This window comes from Drosophila persimilis, unplaced genomic scaffold (genome assembly GCF_003286085.1).
Source record: "Drosophila persimilis strain 14011-0111.01,24,50 unplaced genomic scaffold, DperRS2 tig00003933-arrow-pilon, whole genome shotgun sequence".
Taxonomy (NCBI): domain Eukaryota; kingdom Metazoa; phylum Arthropoda; class Insecta; order Diptera; family Drosophilidae; genus Drosophila; species Drosophila persimilis.
Genome location: NW_020825706.1, coordinates 2,702,017 through 2,715,521, shown reverse-complemented (window position 1 = coordinate 2,715,521; position 13,505 = coordinate 2,702,017). Strand labels below are relative to the sequence as shown.

The 13,505-nt window shown below is 44.2% G+C and overlaps 1 protein-coding gene across 3 annotated transcripts in view; it reads right to left on the bottom strand.

Moving 5' to 3' along the window:
* Window positions 1-7,761: 7,761 nt before the first annotated feature.
* LOC6594553 (nicotinamidase) overlaps window positions 7,762-13,505 on the bottom strand; it is a 37,387-nt gene continuing 31,643 nt past the window's right edge. For all 3 annotated transcript variants that reach the window (XM_026994484.1, XM_026994483.1, XM_026994485.1), the window contains exons 4-7: window positions 10,185-10,289; window positions 9,400-9,534; window positions 8,899-9,339; window positions 7,762-8,407 (exon numbers count right to left, since the gene is read on the bottom strand). In XM_026994484.1, the coding sequence (XP_026850285.1) occupies window positions 8,288-8,407; window positions 8,899-9,339; window positions 9,400-9,534; window positions 10,185-10,289 (801 nt within the window). In that variant the 3' untranslated portion in view covers window positions 7,762-8,287. The remainder of the gene's footprint in view (window positions 8,408-8,898; window positions 9,340-9,399; window positions 9,535-10,184; window positions 10,290-13,505) is intronic.

The window sequence follows — 13,505 nt, the reverse complement described above, 5'->3', positions numbered from 1 at the left end:
GGGTAATACTTCCAGAGGGGGATAATGATAAAAAAACATGGTGGAAATACTCCCCAAGAGGATTACGGTTTGATAATGGTTTGGCAGCACAACCACTGCCATGTATGAGCCCTTGAAATAGCCATATTTTGAGGAGCTGGACGCCGGAGAGGCTGAAGAGGTGGCTCATACATCCTGGAGCTACCAGCCATGGGGTGGAGAAGGGGTCTGGTGGTGTGCACTTAAAAATATAAGCAAAATGTAAACACTTTTGTAACATTTTGCAGCGTGCTGGTATATACATATATTGCTTAAGAATAAATTGAAACAAAATTGTAATGAATATCAACAAAATATCTACCAGAAATGTTACTTCAAGAAGGAGCTGGCTTCTGTTCGCCCAGATCTTTGATGGTCTTGGCATTTGAAAGCCTTCCGGGAAGGTAATCTTCACAGGGCAGATCCAGGAATATCCACAGAAGAGAGCCCTTTCCTCAGGCCATCGAAGAGTGTGATATCCTGACCGTTCTGTAGGTGCCTCAGAGGCGGACCTGGCTGGATGCCCTTTAACACACACTTGACCAAGATGAGGTCATCCGGACAGGGTTTCAGCTGGAAGCTGTAGCTGGGCCTGGAGCTTCTCTGGAAGGACAGACACCTTCAAAAGGGAGTCCTCAAAGCAGCTGCCTGTAGAGCAGTCGCCTTTCGAAGACTCAGGGATCTGTAATATCCCTCTTTTTAAAACACTTTTACTTGCAGCCAAAGATACTTCTTTTATCATGGAATTCTAGGCTTAACACTTAATCTAAGCCTCAAAAAAACAGATCTTTATATTAAAACACATATAAAATTAATAGTTAAGCAATCTCCCAACTATTTTCATTAAAGAAAAGTGTTTTTTGTACTATTTCCCAGATTATTCTATACATACCAAAGTATTTAAGGACATGGTCCATCAATTAGTAAGTGATTTGTCCAAACTTTGTCCAAAATGTGTGAAAAACTTGTCTTTAATGTTTGATGTGGCCCATAAATGAGGCAAAAATGTATACATAAATTTTCTAAATTTTGTAAATTAAAGTTTATACGTGTCTCTCTCTCCGTCTCTGAGATTTTCCAACGCGCGTCAAGTTTCCAGGCGAAAACATTTTCCCTCCTACCTTTGGCCTTTTGCCGGAGAGATCTGTCTCTACCTGTTTCACCTTCTGGCCGGGGGAAAAAAAAACTTGGTAAAACTTTTACACGTGTGTGTTTTTCGGGGGCAAACGTTTTGTGGTTTTCTTCTGCGAAAACTCTAGCTCTCGCTCGCTCGCTCGCTTCTAATTTTCCGACTGTCACAGGCGATGGCTTTTCCGTGCCCTTTGGCCGTACCCTTTCCCTTCCAACAGTACGCTGACCATTTTCTAATGGCCTTTTCGTGGTCAAGCATTTAAGCGTACCCTCTGCCCTGCTCTCACCTTTGACCCTCTCTCTCCCTGTCTCTCTCGCTCTGGCTGTGTGTCACTTTTGGTTTACTTTTGGTGCAACCGCAAAAGTCCACCCAGATACAGATACAGAGCACTGCACAGATACAGATACAGATACAGATACATATGTATCTGGGGATATGTATACACACCTTTTGCTGACCATTTCGCACACGATGTTGTGGTCGTGTTGACATTTTAAATGCCTTTTCATTGCTGTACCGCTCGTTCATTCGTTCTGCTCACTGCTGTGCCGACTGCCTGCCCCTCTCCCCCCTTCGTTATGCTGCCTGCCTGCCCCTCGTTATGCTCCTGCTGCCGCCTCTTCTGCCCCTTGTTGCCCCTTTTAGGCGCTAATTTCGTTTCATTTGCGCTTTAAATGCCACAAAATTTCATACGGCATTGGATTTAATAGTGCGGTATGACCTTTGATATGAAGTTGGGGCCATTTTGGGGTTTGATTTTCACGAGTGAGTGTACGAGAGAGAGGGGTTTGCCGACTTCTGAAGCATTAATAGCTTCGAATAAAGAGCTCAGATGAAGAGCAGGAAGCTCTGAATATATCATGCCTAAAATTCGCCGAGCTCTCAAGCACTGTTTCTCCCACTATTCCTGCACTTTATCTTCTTTTAAATATTTCCATTTGATTAGTGCCGTCCCACAAGTCCCTGGAACCATCCTGCCAGCTAATGACACCACAGCGACACTTAAAGCAAGTCCTTACCCCTCCTCTAAAGAGTGGAAAAGCCCCTCCCCCCGCCTCTCTGTTGCTGTGGCAAAAACTTTTGCCTCACAAATACAAAATATTTTCCATATTAGTTTTCGAGAAAATAGAAAACTCTCTCTCTCTAGAGGGGCATCGTGTGTGCGTTTGCATTTTTGGTTTTTCTGCTTTTTAGTGTTGGGCATTAATTAAATTTTCATTTTCGCAAAGAAAATCCATCTGTGTTTTCTAGTTTTTTGGCAGATTTTCCGCAGTTTGGGGACAGAGGGACACGGCACTTTTGGGGCTAGAAAATTTGTTGGCAAGAAGCGGTCTTTGGATCTGGTTTTGTGGCAATTAAAATGAAATTTTGCCCCCCCACGACCGGAAAAGCATTTTGAAAGTAATTAAAAAATATCACGTATACGACGCATGGGTCCCCAAGGGGCAATCGCAACAAGGTTATAATTATACCCTGTAATATTCAGTGGGGGAGGGGGAGGGCCAAAGGGGTGTATCTGATTTGTGTAGATCATGGGCTTATCTATCTTTTGGTTACCAAAAAGCGTTGTTTTTGGATCAAAATGAATGGATAGAGTCTTTCCTCTCTCCTAGAGTGGCTTAGCAGTGAAGAATTGACTCTTAATTGGTGTAGCTTAGCAGTTAAGAATGGGCTTCAAAGTCATTGTATGTTTCTCCCTCGCTCTCTCTATCTTTCTCTCTATTACAGTGTGGCTTAGCCAGTAAATAATGGGATATAGTAGAATTCCATCTCTCTCCCAGTTTGGCTTAGCACTGAATATTTGGCAATAAAGTCGTTTTATCTGTATCCCTCGCTCTCTCTTTCTCTCTCGCTCTCTCCCAGTGTGGCTTAGCAGTGATGAAGGGCTATATAGTCCTTTTATCCCTCTGCCAGCGTGGCTTAGCAGTAAAGAATGGGATATAGAAGCATTTTATCGCTCGCCCAGTGTGGATTAGCAGTGAAGAATGAGCTTTATAGTCGTTCTATCTCTATCTCTTTCTCTTTCTCCCAGTGTAGCTTCGTCATATAGAATGGTCTTTAGAAAAGTTGTATCCCTCTCAAAGAGTGGCTAAGCAATGAGGAAGGGCAACAAAGTCCGTTTATCCCTCTCCCAGTGTGGCTAAGCAGTGAGACTTTACATGCTTTACATTCGATCTCTCTCCCAGTGTGGCTAAGCAGTGAGGAATGGGCTTTACAGTCGTTCTTCCTCTCTCTCTTGCTCTCCAGCTCTCTTCCACTGTGGCTTACCAGCGTAAAGGTGCCCTTTCTCTGCCTCTCTCTCTCTGTCCCCCCAATGATGGCTCTCTTCCAGTAAGACTCTCCCTTTTGAAAGAGTAAATCTAAGGGGTATCTGAGTGTCGCAACACGTCTGCCTCCACTTAAACGCCTCGCCTGGTTTCTGCTGCCTTTCTCTGTCGCTTTTTGTGAAGGATAATGGATAATGGATGATTGGCAAAGAAGCACGCAATACACGCCCACACGCGTTTCAGTGGCATTTCCAGAGGCATTTCCAGGGGGCATTTACAGGACATCGATTCATTAGTCAAGGAATCTCTCTCTCTCTCTCTCTCTCTCTCTGTCTCTGTCGGTCTCTTGGTCGCTGGAAACTTCTTCCCCTCGAGTGAACATCGACTTTGTGCAATTATCGGATGTTCAAACAATTAAATCATTTATACATTTGATTGATTTTCATGCCACACACAAGAGAAACATTTGCGAATGCTTTATGGAAATGGAAATGTGGAAAATGTTTTCCACTAAAACTGTCGGACAGATTTACACAGTCTGTCGTCATTTATGGGGACAAAATCTAGCAAATAATCAAATAAATTCCTCCCCCCCCCCCGGGAAAATTCTATGGAAAATTCTAAAACTGTAATCAAGTGCCCGCAAAAATGTGCGCTGCGTGATGAAGGGCCTGCGTCTGCAGCGGCAGCAAGTGTCCTTAATGACGAAACTTTTGGCAAATCACTAAAGCATTTTATTTGCCACAAGACGCACACGACACAGACATATGTGTGGGTGTGGGAGAGGGTTGGGGGGGTTTTTCCACCCTCATAGTCCTAGCCGAAAAACTTTCCTTCTCTATCTCTCGGGGAGAACTCATTTCATTGCATTAAAATTAACATTTGCAGGGAGAGAGAGGGGAGAGCGGGAGGGAGTCGTGTTGTCAGGACAACTTCCTGACAAGAAACGAAGCAGCATCCTTCCTGCAGCAGCATTTTTTGTTGCCAAATCAGTTGGGAGTCTACCAAGATTCTGCCTGGAAAAACTTCCATTTACCTGTGCCATCAAAATTTAATTACAAGCAACAACAACAGCAACGGCAACATTTTTGCAGTTTTCATAATTAAAAGTTTTTTTATTGTTTCTATTTTTAGCCAGGGCATCCGCATCCTCACCCCCCCGCCAGCACCACCACAATCTAATCAACGAACGAAATTTTCCAACAGCAGCAGCAAATTGGTTTGACATTTTCGTAGTTCATTTCCACGGCCACAGACCCCTGCACCCCGTGGCATGCCCCGCTGCTGGCTGCTGGCTGCTGCTGCTAATAAATAAATTATAATTTCAATAAGGTTTTTGCACTGCGAAAACTAATTTCCCCTCCACGCCTCTCAAAATCCAGAAGAGGAAAGGGGGGAGCGCCATAGTTGCCGCCTTCATAGTTAGGCGTGATAGTTGTTGCTGTTCCTGTAATTGTTGTTTTTATAATTGTTTTTTGTGGTTATTTTGGTGGCTTTTCCATGAAGACAACCGGAGAAACGCTTGGGGTGGGGGAGGGGCCGAATTTTATAGAATTTTCTGCATATCCGCTGGGAGGTTTTTCGGGATTTTTAGCCGGATTTATGGCTGGTTAAAAGAGCTAAGAAGCTGCTTTGTGAGGGCAGGGAAGACTCTATAAAGTGCTCCAGTAGTATTTAATTTCCTAATGCTGTGGGCAGAGGGCTTTACTGAAGAAGAAAGGGGGTTTTTGAGACACTAAAAGTCCCTCAGTTTCTAGGAATTTCAGCGCGGAAACTCTTGACGTTTGCTGGTTTTCTTAATGTTTTTAAATGCATTTTCCACTATATTTTAACAGAATTTCAAGCAGCTCTAAGCCCATCTATTGCCTCACTGTATGATACTGAGCTATGGTAATTTATTTAACAATATTTTGTTTTTTACAGGCAGCAGCTTTGGCGGTTCATTGAGAGTTTAAAAGGTATAATTTTCATTCAAAATCCGTTAGGAATCGGCTTTCCTTTGGCTATAACTCCTCTCCTCTTCTTCCCCCCCCCTCCAAAAAAAAACAGGTAATCGCTCCTCACAGACAGATGCACTCCCTACCCCTCTAACCCGCATAGGCCCCAGTCTTTTTTTCCTTTCAGCTAATTAAAAATGTCGCAATCAATGTCCATCTCCAGGGCATACCCGATGTCGTGCTTAGATCCCATCATGCGTCCAATCTGCGAGCCTTCCAGCCTTCCAGTCTTCCAGCCTCCCAGCCTTTCAGCCTTTGTGTCTCCTGATGGATGGATATTCTTTCTCGGTCTCTGTCTCGGTGCGTGTGCCCCAACTACAAAAAAAGAAGAACTTCAAAAACAAACCGTATAAATGTCCCTGACTCGGGGGGTTCCAAATGAAAAAAGTGTGTGTGGCACAGAATCTGTTAAACGATTCTACTACTTCTCCTAGTGCTATTCCTGTTTTTGCCATAACAATCCATGCAACGTTTAAAAGAAAGTTTTCTGTGTCAGCTATTCGTAGAGCAGGAAAAATCAGAGGAGCGGAGGGGGAAGACCAGAGGAGCGGAGAAGGAAACCCAGAGAAGCGGAGGAGCGGAGAGGGAAAACAAACTTTAAATTTATTAACACCCGAATGAAAAGAGGGCTGTCCTGAGTCCAGTGTCCAGTGGTGCCCGGGGGGGCGTGGCTCTGCCTTTGTACTGTGAAGTGTAAAAGTGCAAACTTTTTCTATATTTTTTCCCCAGCATTTTGCAGCATATTTTTCCATGTGTCCGAGTGCGAGCGAGCGTTTTGGCCAAGTTTTATGGTAAGCACTCCCCCTGGACCATGGCTATACCCGTATATATACGTGTGTACATACATATATGGTAGATCGTGGAGGAGTCGTCTCCAAATCGTTTACCTTTTGCGGCTTCGTCTGCCATAGACAATGAACCTTCTGCCAGGGACTTGCCGGAATCCCAGACTCCAGGGCTCCAGGACTCCAGGACTCCAGGACTCCACATCCAAAAAAGGAAAAACTTTCGTTCGTTTGGGGTTGGTGGTGCGGCGGTGCGGTGGTTGGCTGTTGATGTGGTGCGGTCATGCCACTGAAATCCACACGCTGCACAGCTGTCAGCGGCAGCAAAAGCAGACGGAGGAAAAACCTCGCTCTCGCTGATGAAAATTGCTTGCAAGTGGTTTCTGTTTCTGTCTCTGGACCGACTCCGGACTCCGGACTCCGGACTCCAGACTCCGACTCCCAGGCCTTTTCAGCACATGTAATGGTCTCTCGTTTTGCTTGTAAAACTTTTGGATTATTGTCAGGCACACACACACACACACACACACGCTGGGGTGTGCTGGCCATTTGCCAAAAAGGCCTGGACATGGTAGCATGTGCCATGTGTGGCACGATGTTCGTGTGTGGAAGCGCTTCGTTCGCGTTTTTCCATCTCTCAACAGCACATTTCTCGCATATTTTTCTTCTGCCGCTTCTGCCGCTGCCGCTGCCGCTGCCGCTGCCGCTGCCGCTGCGTAGGCGTCGCCATTTTGTCCATGACCTGAAACTGCATTTGCACACACACACACACACAGAGGCTTGGGTATATCCTTTCATGTGTGTGTGTGTGTGTGTGTGTGTTGCATGCAGATGAAGCTCTGGGAGCCTCAGCCTCAGCTGCTGAAATGCTGGATGCTGGCTGGCTCTCTGGCTGGCTGTCAGCTGGCGACTGCTTGACTTGTAGCTTGTACTTGGGCGCTAAGCTGCTTGTTTGTGGTTTGTGGAGCTGCGAGAAGGAGCAGGCGGAGAGGGGGAAGGAAGAAAGAGCGTCAAGGGAGTGCAGAGTCACACAGGATGAACAGTGGAAGGTGCAGCATGCCGCATGTTTGTCTGTCTGTCTGTTGGGTGTTGCACTTGAGATCTCTTCATCGTGTACTTTGCACGGGGGGAGGGGGGGGGGCTTAAAGCCTTAAAGGCAACATTAGAATCATTTTGTTAAACAAATATGTATAACCCCTGCGCTGCTGCAGCCAAAAAATAGAAGAACAAGCTCTCCATAAACAAAAACTTTAAGCTTCAACGAAAATATATCGCAGGGCCTGAGCAAAAGTTCTTGATACTCCCAGAAGGTGCGCCCTTGGGGGCGTAGGGGGGTTAAACGCATGATCCCCTTTTTCTAAGGTGTGCGTAAGCTATCTATTGAATAATCTTAGGGTTTCTCTTTTATTTGCAATGAATTTTGGTTAAAAATTAACCATCAAGCAAGCAGAAGCCTTCCCACCAAAAAACCAACCGAAAAGCGCTGCTGCATGACGCGTAAATTAATTTTTATCCTGCGAATCTTTACCGCCATCTTTCTCTTAATAAATCTTCACTTTTCCTTCATTTTTGTATCATTGATTTATTTCCATTCCATTCCTTTCTCTTCTTTAAGTACTTTCTATATTTCCACACCGAATTATGTCTTTTCTTTTCCCAAAATATAAATTAAATATAATATAAGTATTTTGTTATTTAATTTGAAACAAGTGCAGCAGCAGGCACAACATTTAAGTGGTATTTAGTATTGTATTAGAAGGTGCCTTTGGGTTTACAGATCCCCAGAGAGAGAGACTGTTCCATGGATAATACTCGTACTTAAGCTTTATTATAATTTGATATTCAATTTATTTGAATTTCCTGGTGTTTGTCCGAAGTTGCTTTTGTTTCCAAAAGGGGTTTTCCCGATTCCCACCCACCATTAAGGCACTTCATAGGTGTTTTCTTTTGTTTTTTCTTCTACATTCTAGATTCTATACGGAAACGCTCTAAACTTTAAACTACATTGAAAGCCATTTAAACTTTTGTTGTCTTTTAAGCCATAAGCCATAAGCGTGTTGCTCAATTCCTTAACCTCCAACCAAGGGTTTAGTAAGTGGGTCTGAAGCCATTGCGTTGCGACAGCACCGAATCGGGACTTTTCAGCTCCATGGCCAGCTTGTAGCCCAATTCGGGACGACGATCACGACCCTCAGCCATGGCCTTGACCTGTGGGAAAAAATGGGGCAAATAAAGGAAAGGGTTAGTGGTTTTTAGGGGATTATAGGGGATTAGGAATTATAGTTTTGGGGTTTGTGTATTTCTGCTATATCTGGGAACTGTCTGACTTGAACTTGATGAAAATGTTTATTTTGATGGATTATTGGTATAATATTTATGCTACCAAATTACACAATTATATCATCGAAATTCTAGATGCCATAAGATTTTCTTTACAGTGTTCTAGATCTATTTTTTATAGAAATGGTGATCCAATCCTAGTGAAAATGGGTATTTAGGTAGAATATTACACTAAAATGAATGCTACAAAATGATAGAGCTGTACCTTTAAAACTCTATGCGCCACAACTTTTTTATGTTTTATTTTTTTAAAGAAAAAATTATCTAATCCTAATGAAAATGGGCATGTAGGTGGATTATTACCAGAAGAATGATTCTACCTAATTATAGAGCTATATCTTTCATATTTCATTACTTACATCAGCTGTGTGCACAATGACCCCATCGCTGGTGACGACCTTCTCCTTGGTGTGCTCGATGTCATGGAAATCGGTGCCCCGACAGCAATCGTCTATCAATATGGTGCGATAGCCCGCCGAGAGGGCGTCCACAGCGGTGGCGCCCACGCACACGTCGTAGGCGAGGCCGCACACATAGATGTCGGTGGCGCCCTTCATCTTTAGCTGGGCATTCAGCGTGGTGTCCGACAGCTTCTTGTTGTCCCAGAAAACAGAGTACGAGTCCACCTCCGGGTTGGTGCCCTTGTACACCTTGATGCCGTGATCGACCACCTTGAGGTCCTTGTGCAGCTCGGCGCCCCACGAGTCCTGGACGCAGTGGCGTGGCCAGAGGCGTTGCTTCATGGGCGGCGGACCGGCAAAGATGACCGTATCGAAAACCTGGGCGGAATCGGCATCGAGCTAAAAAAACACGACATGACAGGCACTTCCTTTCGAATTTCAATCTTCCAAAATGCTTACCGCCGAGGACTCGTCCATGGCCCGCATTTTGACATTATCAATAAATGAAACATGATCGCTGGGATGCCAGTCCAATGAATAGAAAACGGCATCAAAGTCCACCGTATCCAAGAGTTTGTTAATGGGCTCCAGTATCTACACGGAGAGGGGGCGGAAAAGCGGTGTGGAAAAGCGGTCATTGGATTATCTTCAAGACGGCAACAAAGTCACGACTCGACTCGAGACTCGAGACTCGAGACTTGAGAGCGGGAGTCCATAAAGCGACAACGAGACGGAAGTGCGTGTTATTAATTTTGACAAATTTTCATGTGCCCCAGAGAGAGAGAGAGAGAGAGAGTGGCACGAGCTGGTGGGCGGGGCAATGTCAGTTGCCAGATGGGAAGAAGACGACGACATCCGGCGTGTGTCGCAGTCGCGGATGCGACTTAAGTAAAGCATATCCGCTTCCGCTTTTGCCGTGCACTCGAGGAGGAGCCTGGCCCATCCTCGTATCCTCCTCCCCCTCCTCCTCCCTGGCCGCAATATCTGGTATTGAGGTCTGACATGCAGAGGCTCTCCTTGCCATATCCCTTATCCTTTCCATCAGCTCTGGGGCTGCTGCGGCAATGACTTTGCCTCTCATCTGGTGCCCTGGATCCTTCATTTTTCGTTTTTTCTTCGCTTTTTTTTCGTATTCCCGCACCTGGAAAGCCCCAAGGATAAGCCAGAGCGGCTGGCCACGTCGCTGCCAGGACTCCCGCACTCCCCCCACACCCCCACTCCCGCACTCCTGGAACTCCACTCACCTCATGTCCTTGCTGCTGTGCGCTGCAATTACTTATATCCAAGGAACCACTTATAAAATCATTTTGTACATCAACAATGAGGAACGCGTTCACCGGTCGCACAATCTGCCAGAAAAATGAAAGAAAATGTAGAGAGAGAGAGAGTGAGAAAGGGAGACAGCCGAGAGAGGGGGTGAGAGAGGGAGAAAGGTTAGCCACCAAAAAAAAAAAAGAAAGAAAAGCAACAAAACAAAATGAAAGAAAATTGTAAGAAAAATTGTATATGAAGACCCAGCGAAGGGACATCCATGGGGGCATGGTGGCACGGGGGCATACCCCAAAAGTACGACGGAGTATCCCCCACAAAACATGAAAAGCTAAAAAGAAAATTTGTATACATATATGGTGGGGGAGGAGGTGGCGGGAGGGGGTGGCAGGGCACTGCATTAGTGTGTGTATTAGAGGCTGTACGACTGTGTGTCTGCTGATGAGTTTTTCTTCTTCCTTTTTTCGCCAACGCCGCCCTGCGTTATAAATGCGTTTTAAATGAAGTAAAAGCCAGTCAAAAAACGAAGAAAATGAGAAAAACGAAAGTTCTAAAAAGGTTCTAGGACTAGCAGAACGAATGGGGGATGCGCTTCTTGGGGGGGATTTAGGGGGAAGAGATTTAGAGGGGAATTTATGAAAGGTTTTGTGGTTAAAGGAACTAACCCACAGAAGAGTAAATAAATAGTAGAAAGAGATGGATAAAAGCTGTTTCTACAGTTAGATTGAAGATAGATATGGGAAATCGTATGGTACTTGTAAAATTTTAAGGGACGATCGTCTTTTATCGCCTCTTTTCTATAAGTTATGAGATTGAATAGTGAAAACTTTGTTTGGATAGATAGATTATATCTTTATAAAGAACCCAAGACAAAAAAGGGGTTACTTGGAGGTTTTTTGGAGATGATAAAAGACTTTGGAAAGCAGACCTTCAGCGGCTAAAATATCACAAAATGCTCTCCCTAATGATTTTCTTTACTGAATGTATGCCCTGCGCTGCGGTTTCAATGTCACGCGTCATGCAGCAGTGTCCCTCGCTCCCAAAAGATACATTTATCCTTCAATTACAGCTGTCCAACTCCTCTCAATATCTAGCGTATACTTTCCTGCGTAGAGCATCTAAATTTCTATCTCAGAAACACGCAAAAGATACAGCAGCCACAACAGACAGACACACGCGAGACACGCGAGAGACACACGAGGAGCGGCAGCTCGTTAGGTTGTCATTGCTATCTTTTGACTGGCAGCAGCAGCAGGAGAGCAGGAGAGAAGCATCATCAGCAGTAGTAGCACGAGTAGCAGCGACTGCCAGTGGCAGAACCACACGAGAGGCCTCAGACGCCCCACTCGATGGGGGCAGGACTGGGGGCTGGCTGGCTGACTGGCTGTGTGGCGTCTGTGGCTCACAGTAAGCTGATTATGTTCGAGCATATTTAAAATTAGTGAAGCGCTTTTAATTTGTTATTTATGTGCACGCTGATTATGAATGATTATGATCTATGGGCGCAAAAACACAGCAGAACAGAGAGAGGGAGGGAGAGCTGGCTGTAGATCCTGGCTCCTGCAGGCGTAGCTCCTGCTGCTGCCTGTGTTGCCTCCCTTTGATTTGTGTTGTTTCGTCTGGCGGGCATTTAAAATGTGTCATCCAACTAAATGCCTTAAAGCGGTGCACAGGCACAGGAGGAGTGCACCTCCACGCAGCAGCAGGAGCCGTAGGAGCAGCAGGAACAGCAGGAACAGCAGGAACAGCAACAACAGCCTGTGGCAGGGGCAGACACCCGCTTAAGCAGTTGATGATTTATCACCAGTCGCACAGTTGCCTTTGGGAGGGATGCATGCAACCGCTTTAGGATGCCGGCGTGCGGCGAGAACGAGACCCCGCCCGAAGGAAGTGATTTACATTTACATAGCGAACATTCTCAACATTTTGAGAATAGTTTTCCAGGCAGGCAACGGCGACGGCAGGATGCAGGATGCCAGTATAGTGGATAGAGGATAGTGCAGCCAAGATAATAGCCGGATCAAGGTAGTTAATGTATCAATTTAGCCAAAGTTTCCCACCAGCCAGCCAGACAGTCAGCCAGCCAGCCAGCCAGTGTGTGTTTGTGTGTGGATGAAATCTGAACATCTCTACGGCGGAGTAAGTGAAAGGAAGTGTTGGGTAATTTGGGTTCAGGGAATCCTACAGAAGATTAAATGCTTAGGATAGTGGATAGACAGAGTCACAAGAGGAGAAATTAGAGGGAAGATACAGCCAGAATAGGAAGAGAAATGGAGATGAAGTGCAGGTATGTGGCGTGTGGAAGGATGCACTTAGGGATCCCTCTCTCTCTCTCTCTCTCTTTCGCTCTCTCACAGGGCTAATATGATGATAGCTAAGGGAAAGCTCTGCCTGTGATATATGGGATTTAGTATGAGAACACTTGAAGGCCGCGTTTGTTGAGCTTGGCACATGTTTGCGGTCTCTAATACTATTTATGGCTTCCATTTTTGATCAAATATTGATATTATACATATTAAATATCACCATTATCATTTTTATCGATAGAATGGATAGAATTTGAAAGGATATCTGTATATAAAGATAGTTTGAATATTTAACTCGATAAATACGAAAAAGACGATAACGTCGATGACTATTTGATTGATTTATGGCAAAGAACGATACCTTCCGATACTATGCATAATTATTGTGCATTTATCGATAACATTCCACAAAATCGATAATAATAACATTTAATTTCGATAAATATCGATTATTAAGGGACTATTAATAAATATGTCGTTATCGTTTCATCAATAGTATGCCAGAATATCGATAACAAATACATTTTATTTCGATAATTATCAATTTTAAGTGCAGCACGGTAACGTTTTACAATGTCGATTAAGGATTAATACATCGATTAAGTTATATTTAATCGATAACAGCCATAATATCGATAATAAATATAAATTTTCAATAATCTATGATTATCGATGTTAGGTAGAATCCACACAATACAGATCGAATAATTTAGGGATAATTGATAAATATATCGATATATTTACATTTAATCGATAGAATGCATAATATCGATAACAAATTAGCTTAATTTCGATAAATATCGATTTTAGGTGCAGCACGGGTAGATTTTGCAATGTCAATAAATACGATTCAGGGATTATCGATGAAAATATTGATACATTTACCGATTTATCGATATAAACCATACAACTAATAAGATCTTTGGAATAGTTCGCTTCATTTATTAACATTAGAGGTATTGAGACCAATTTCAATGTCGAAATTCCGAT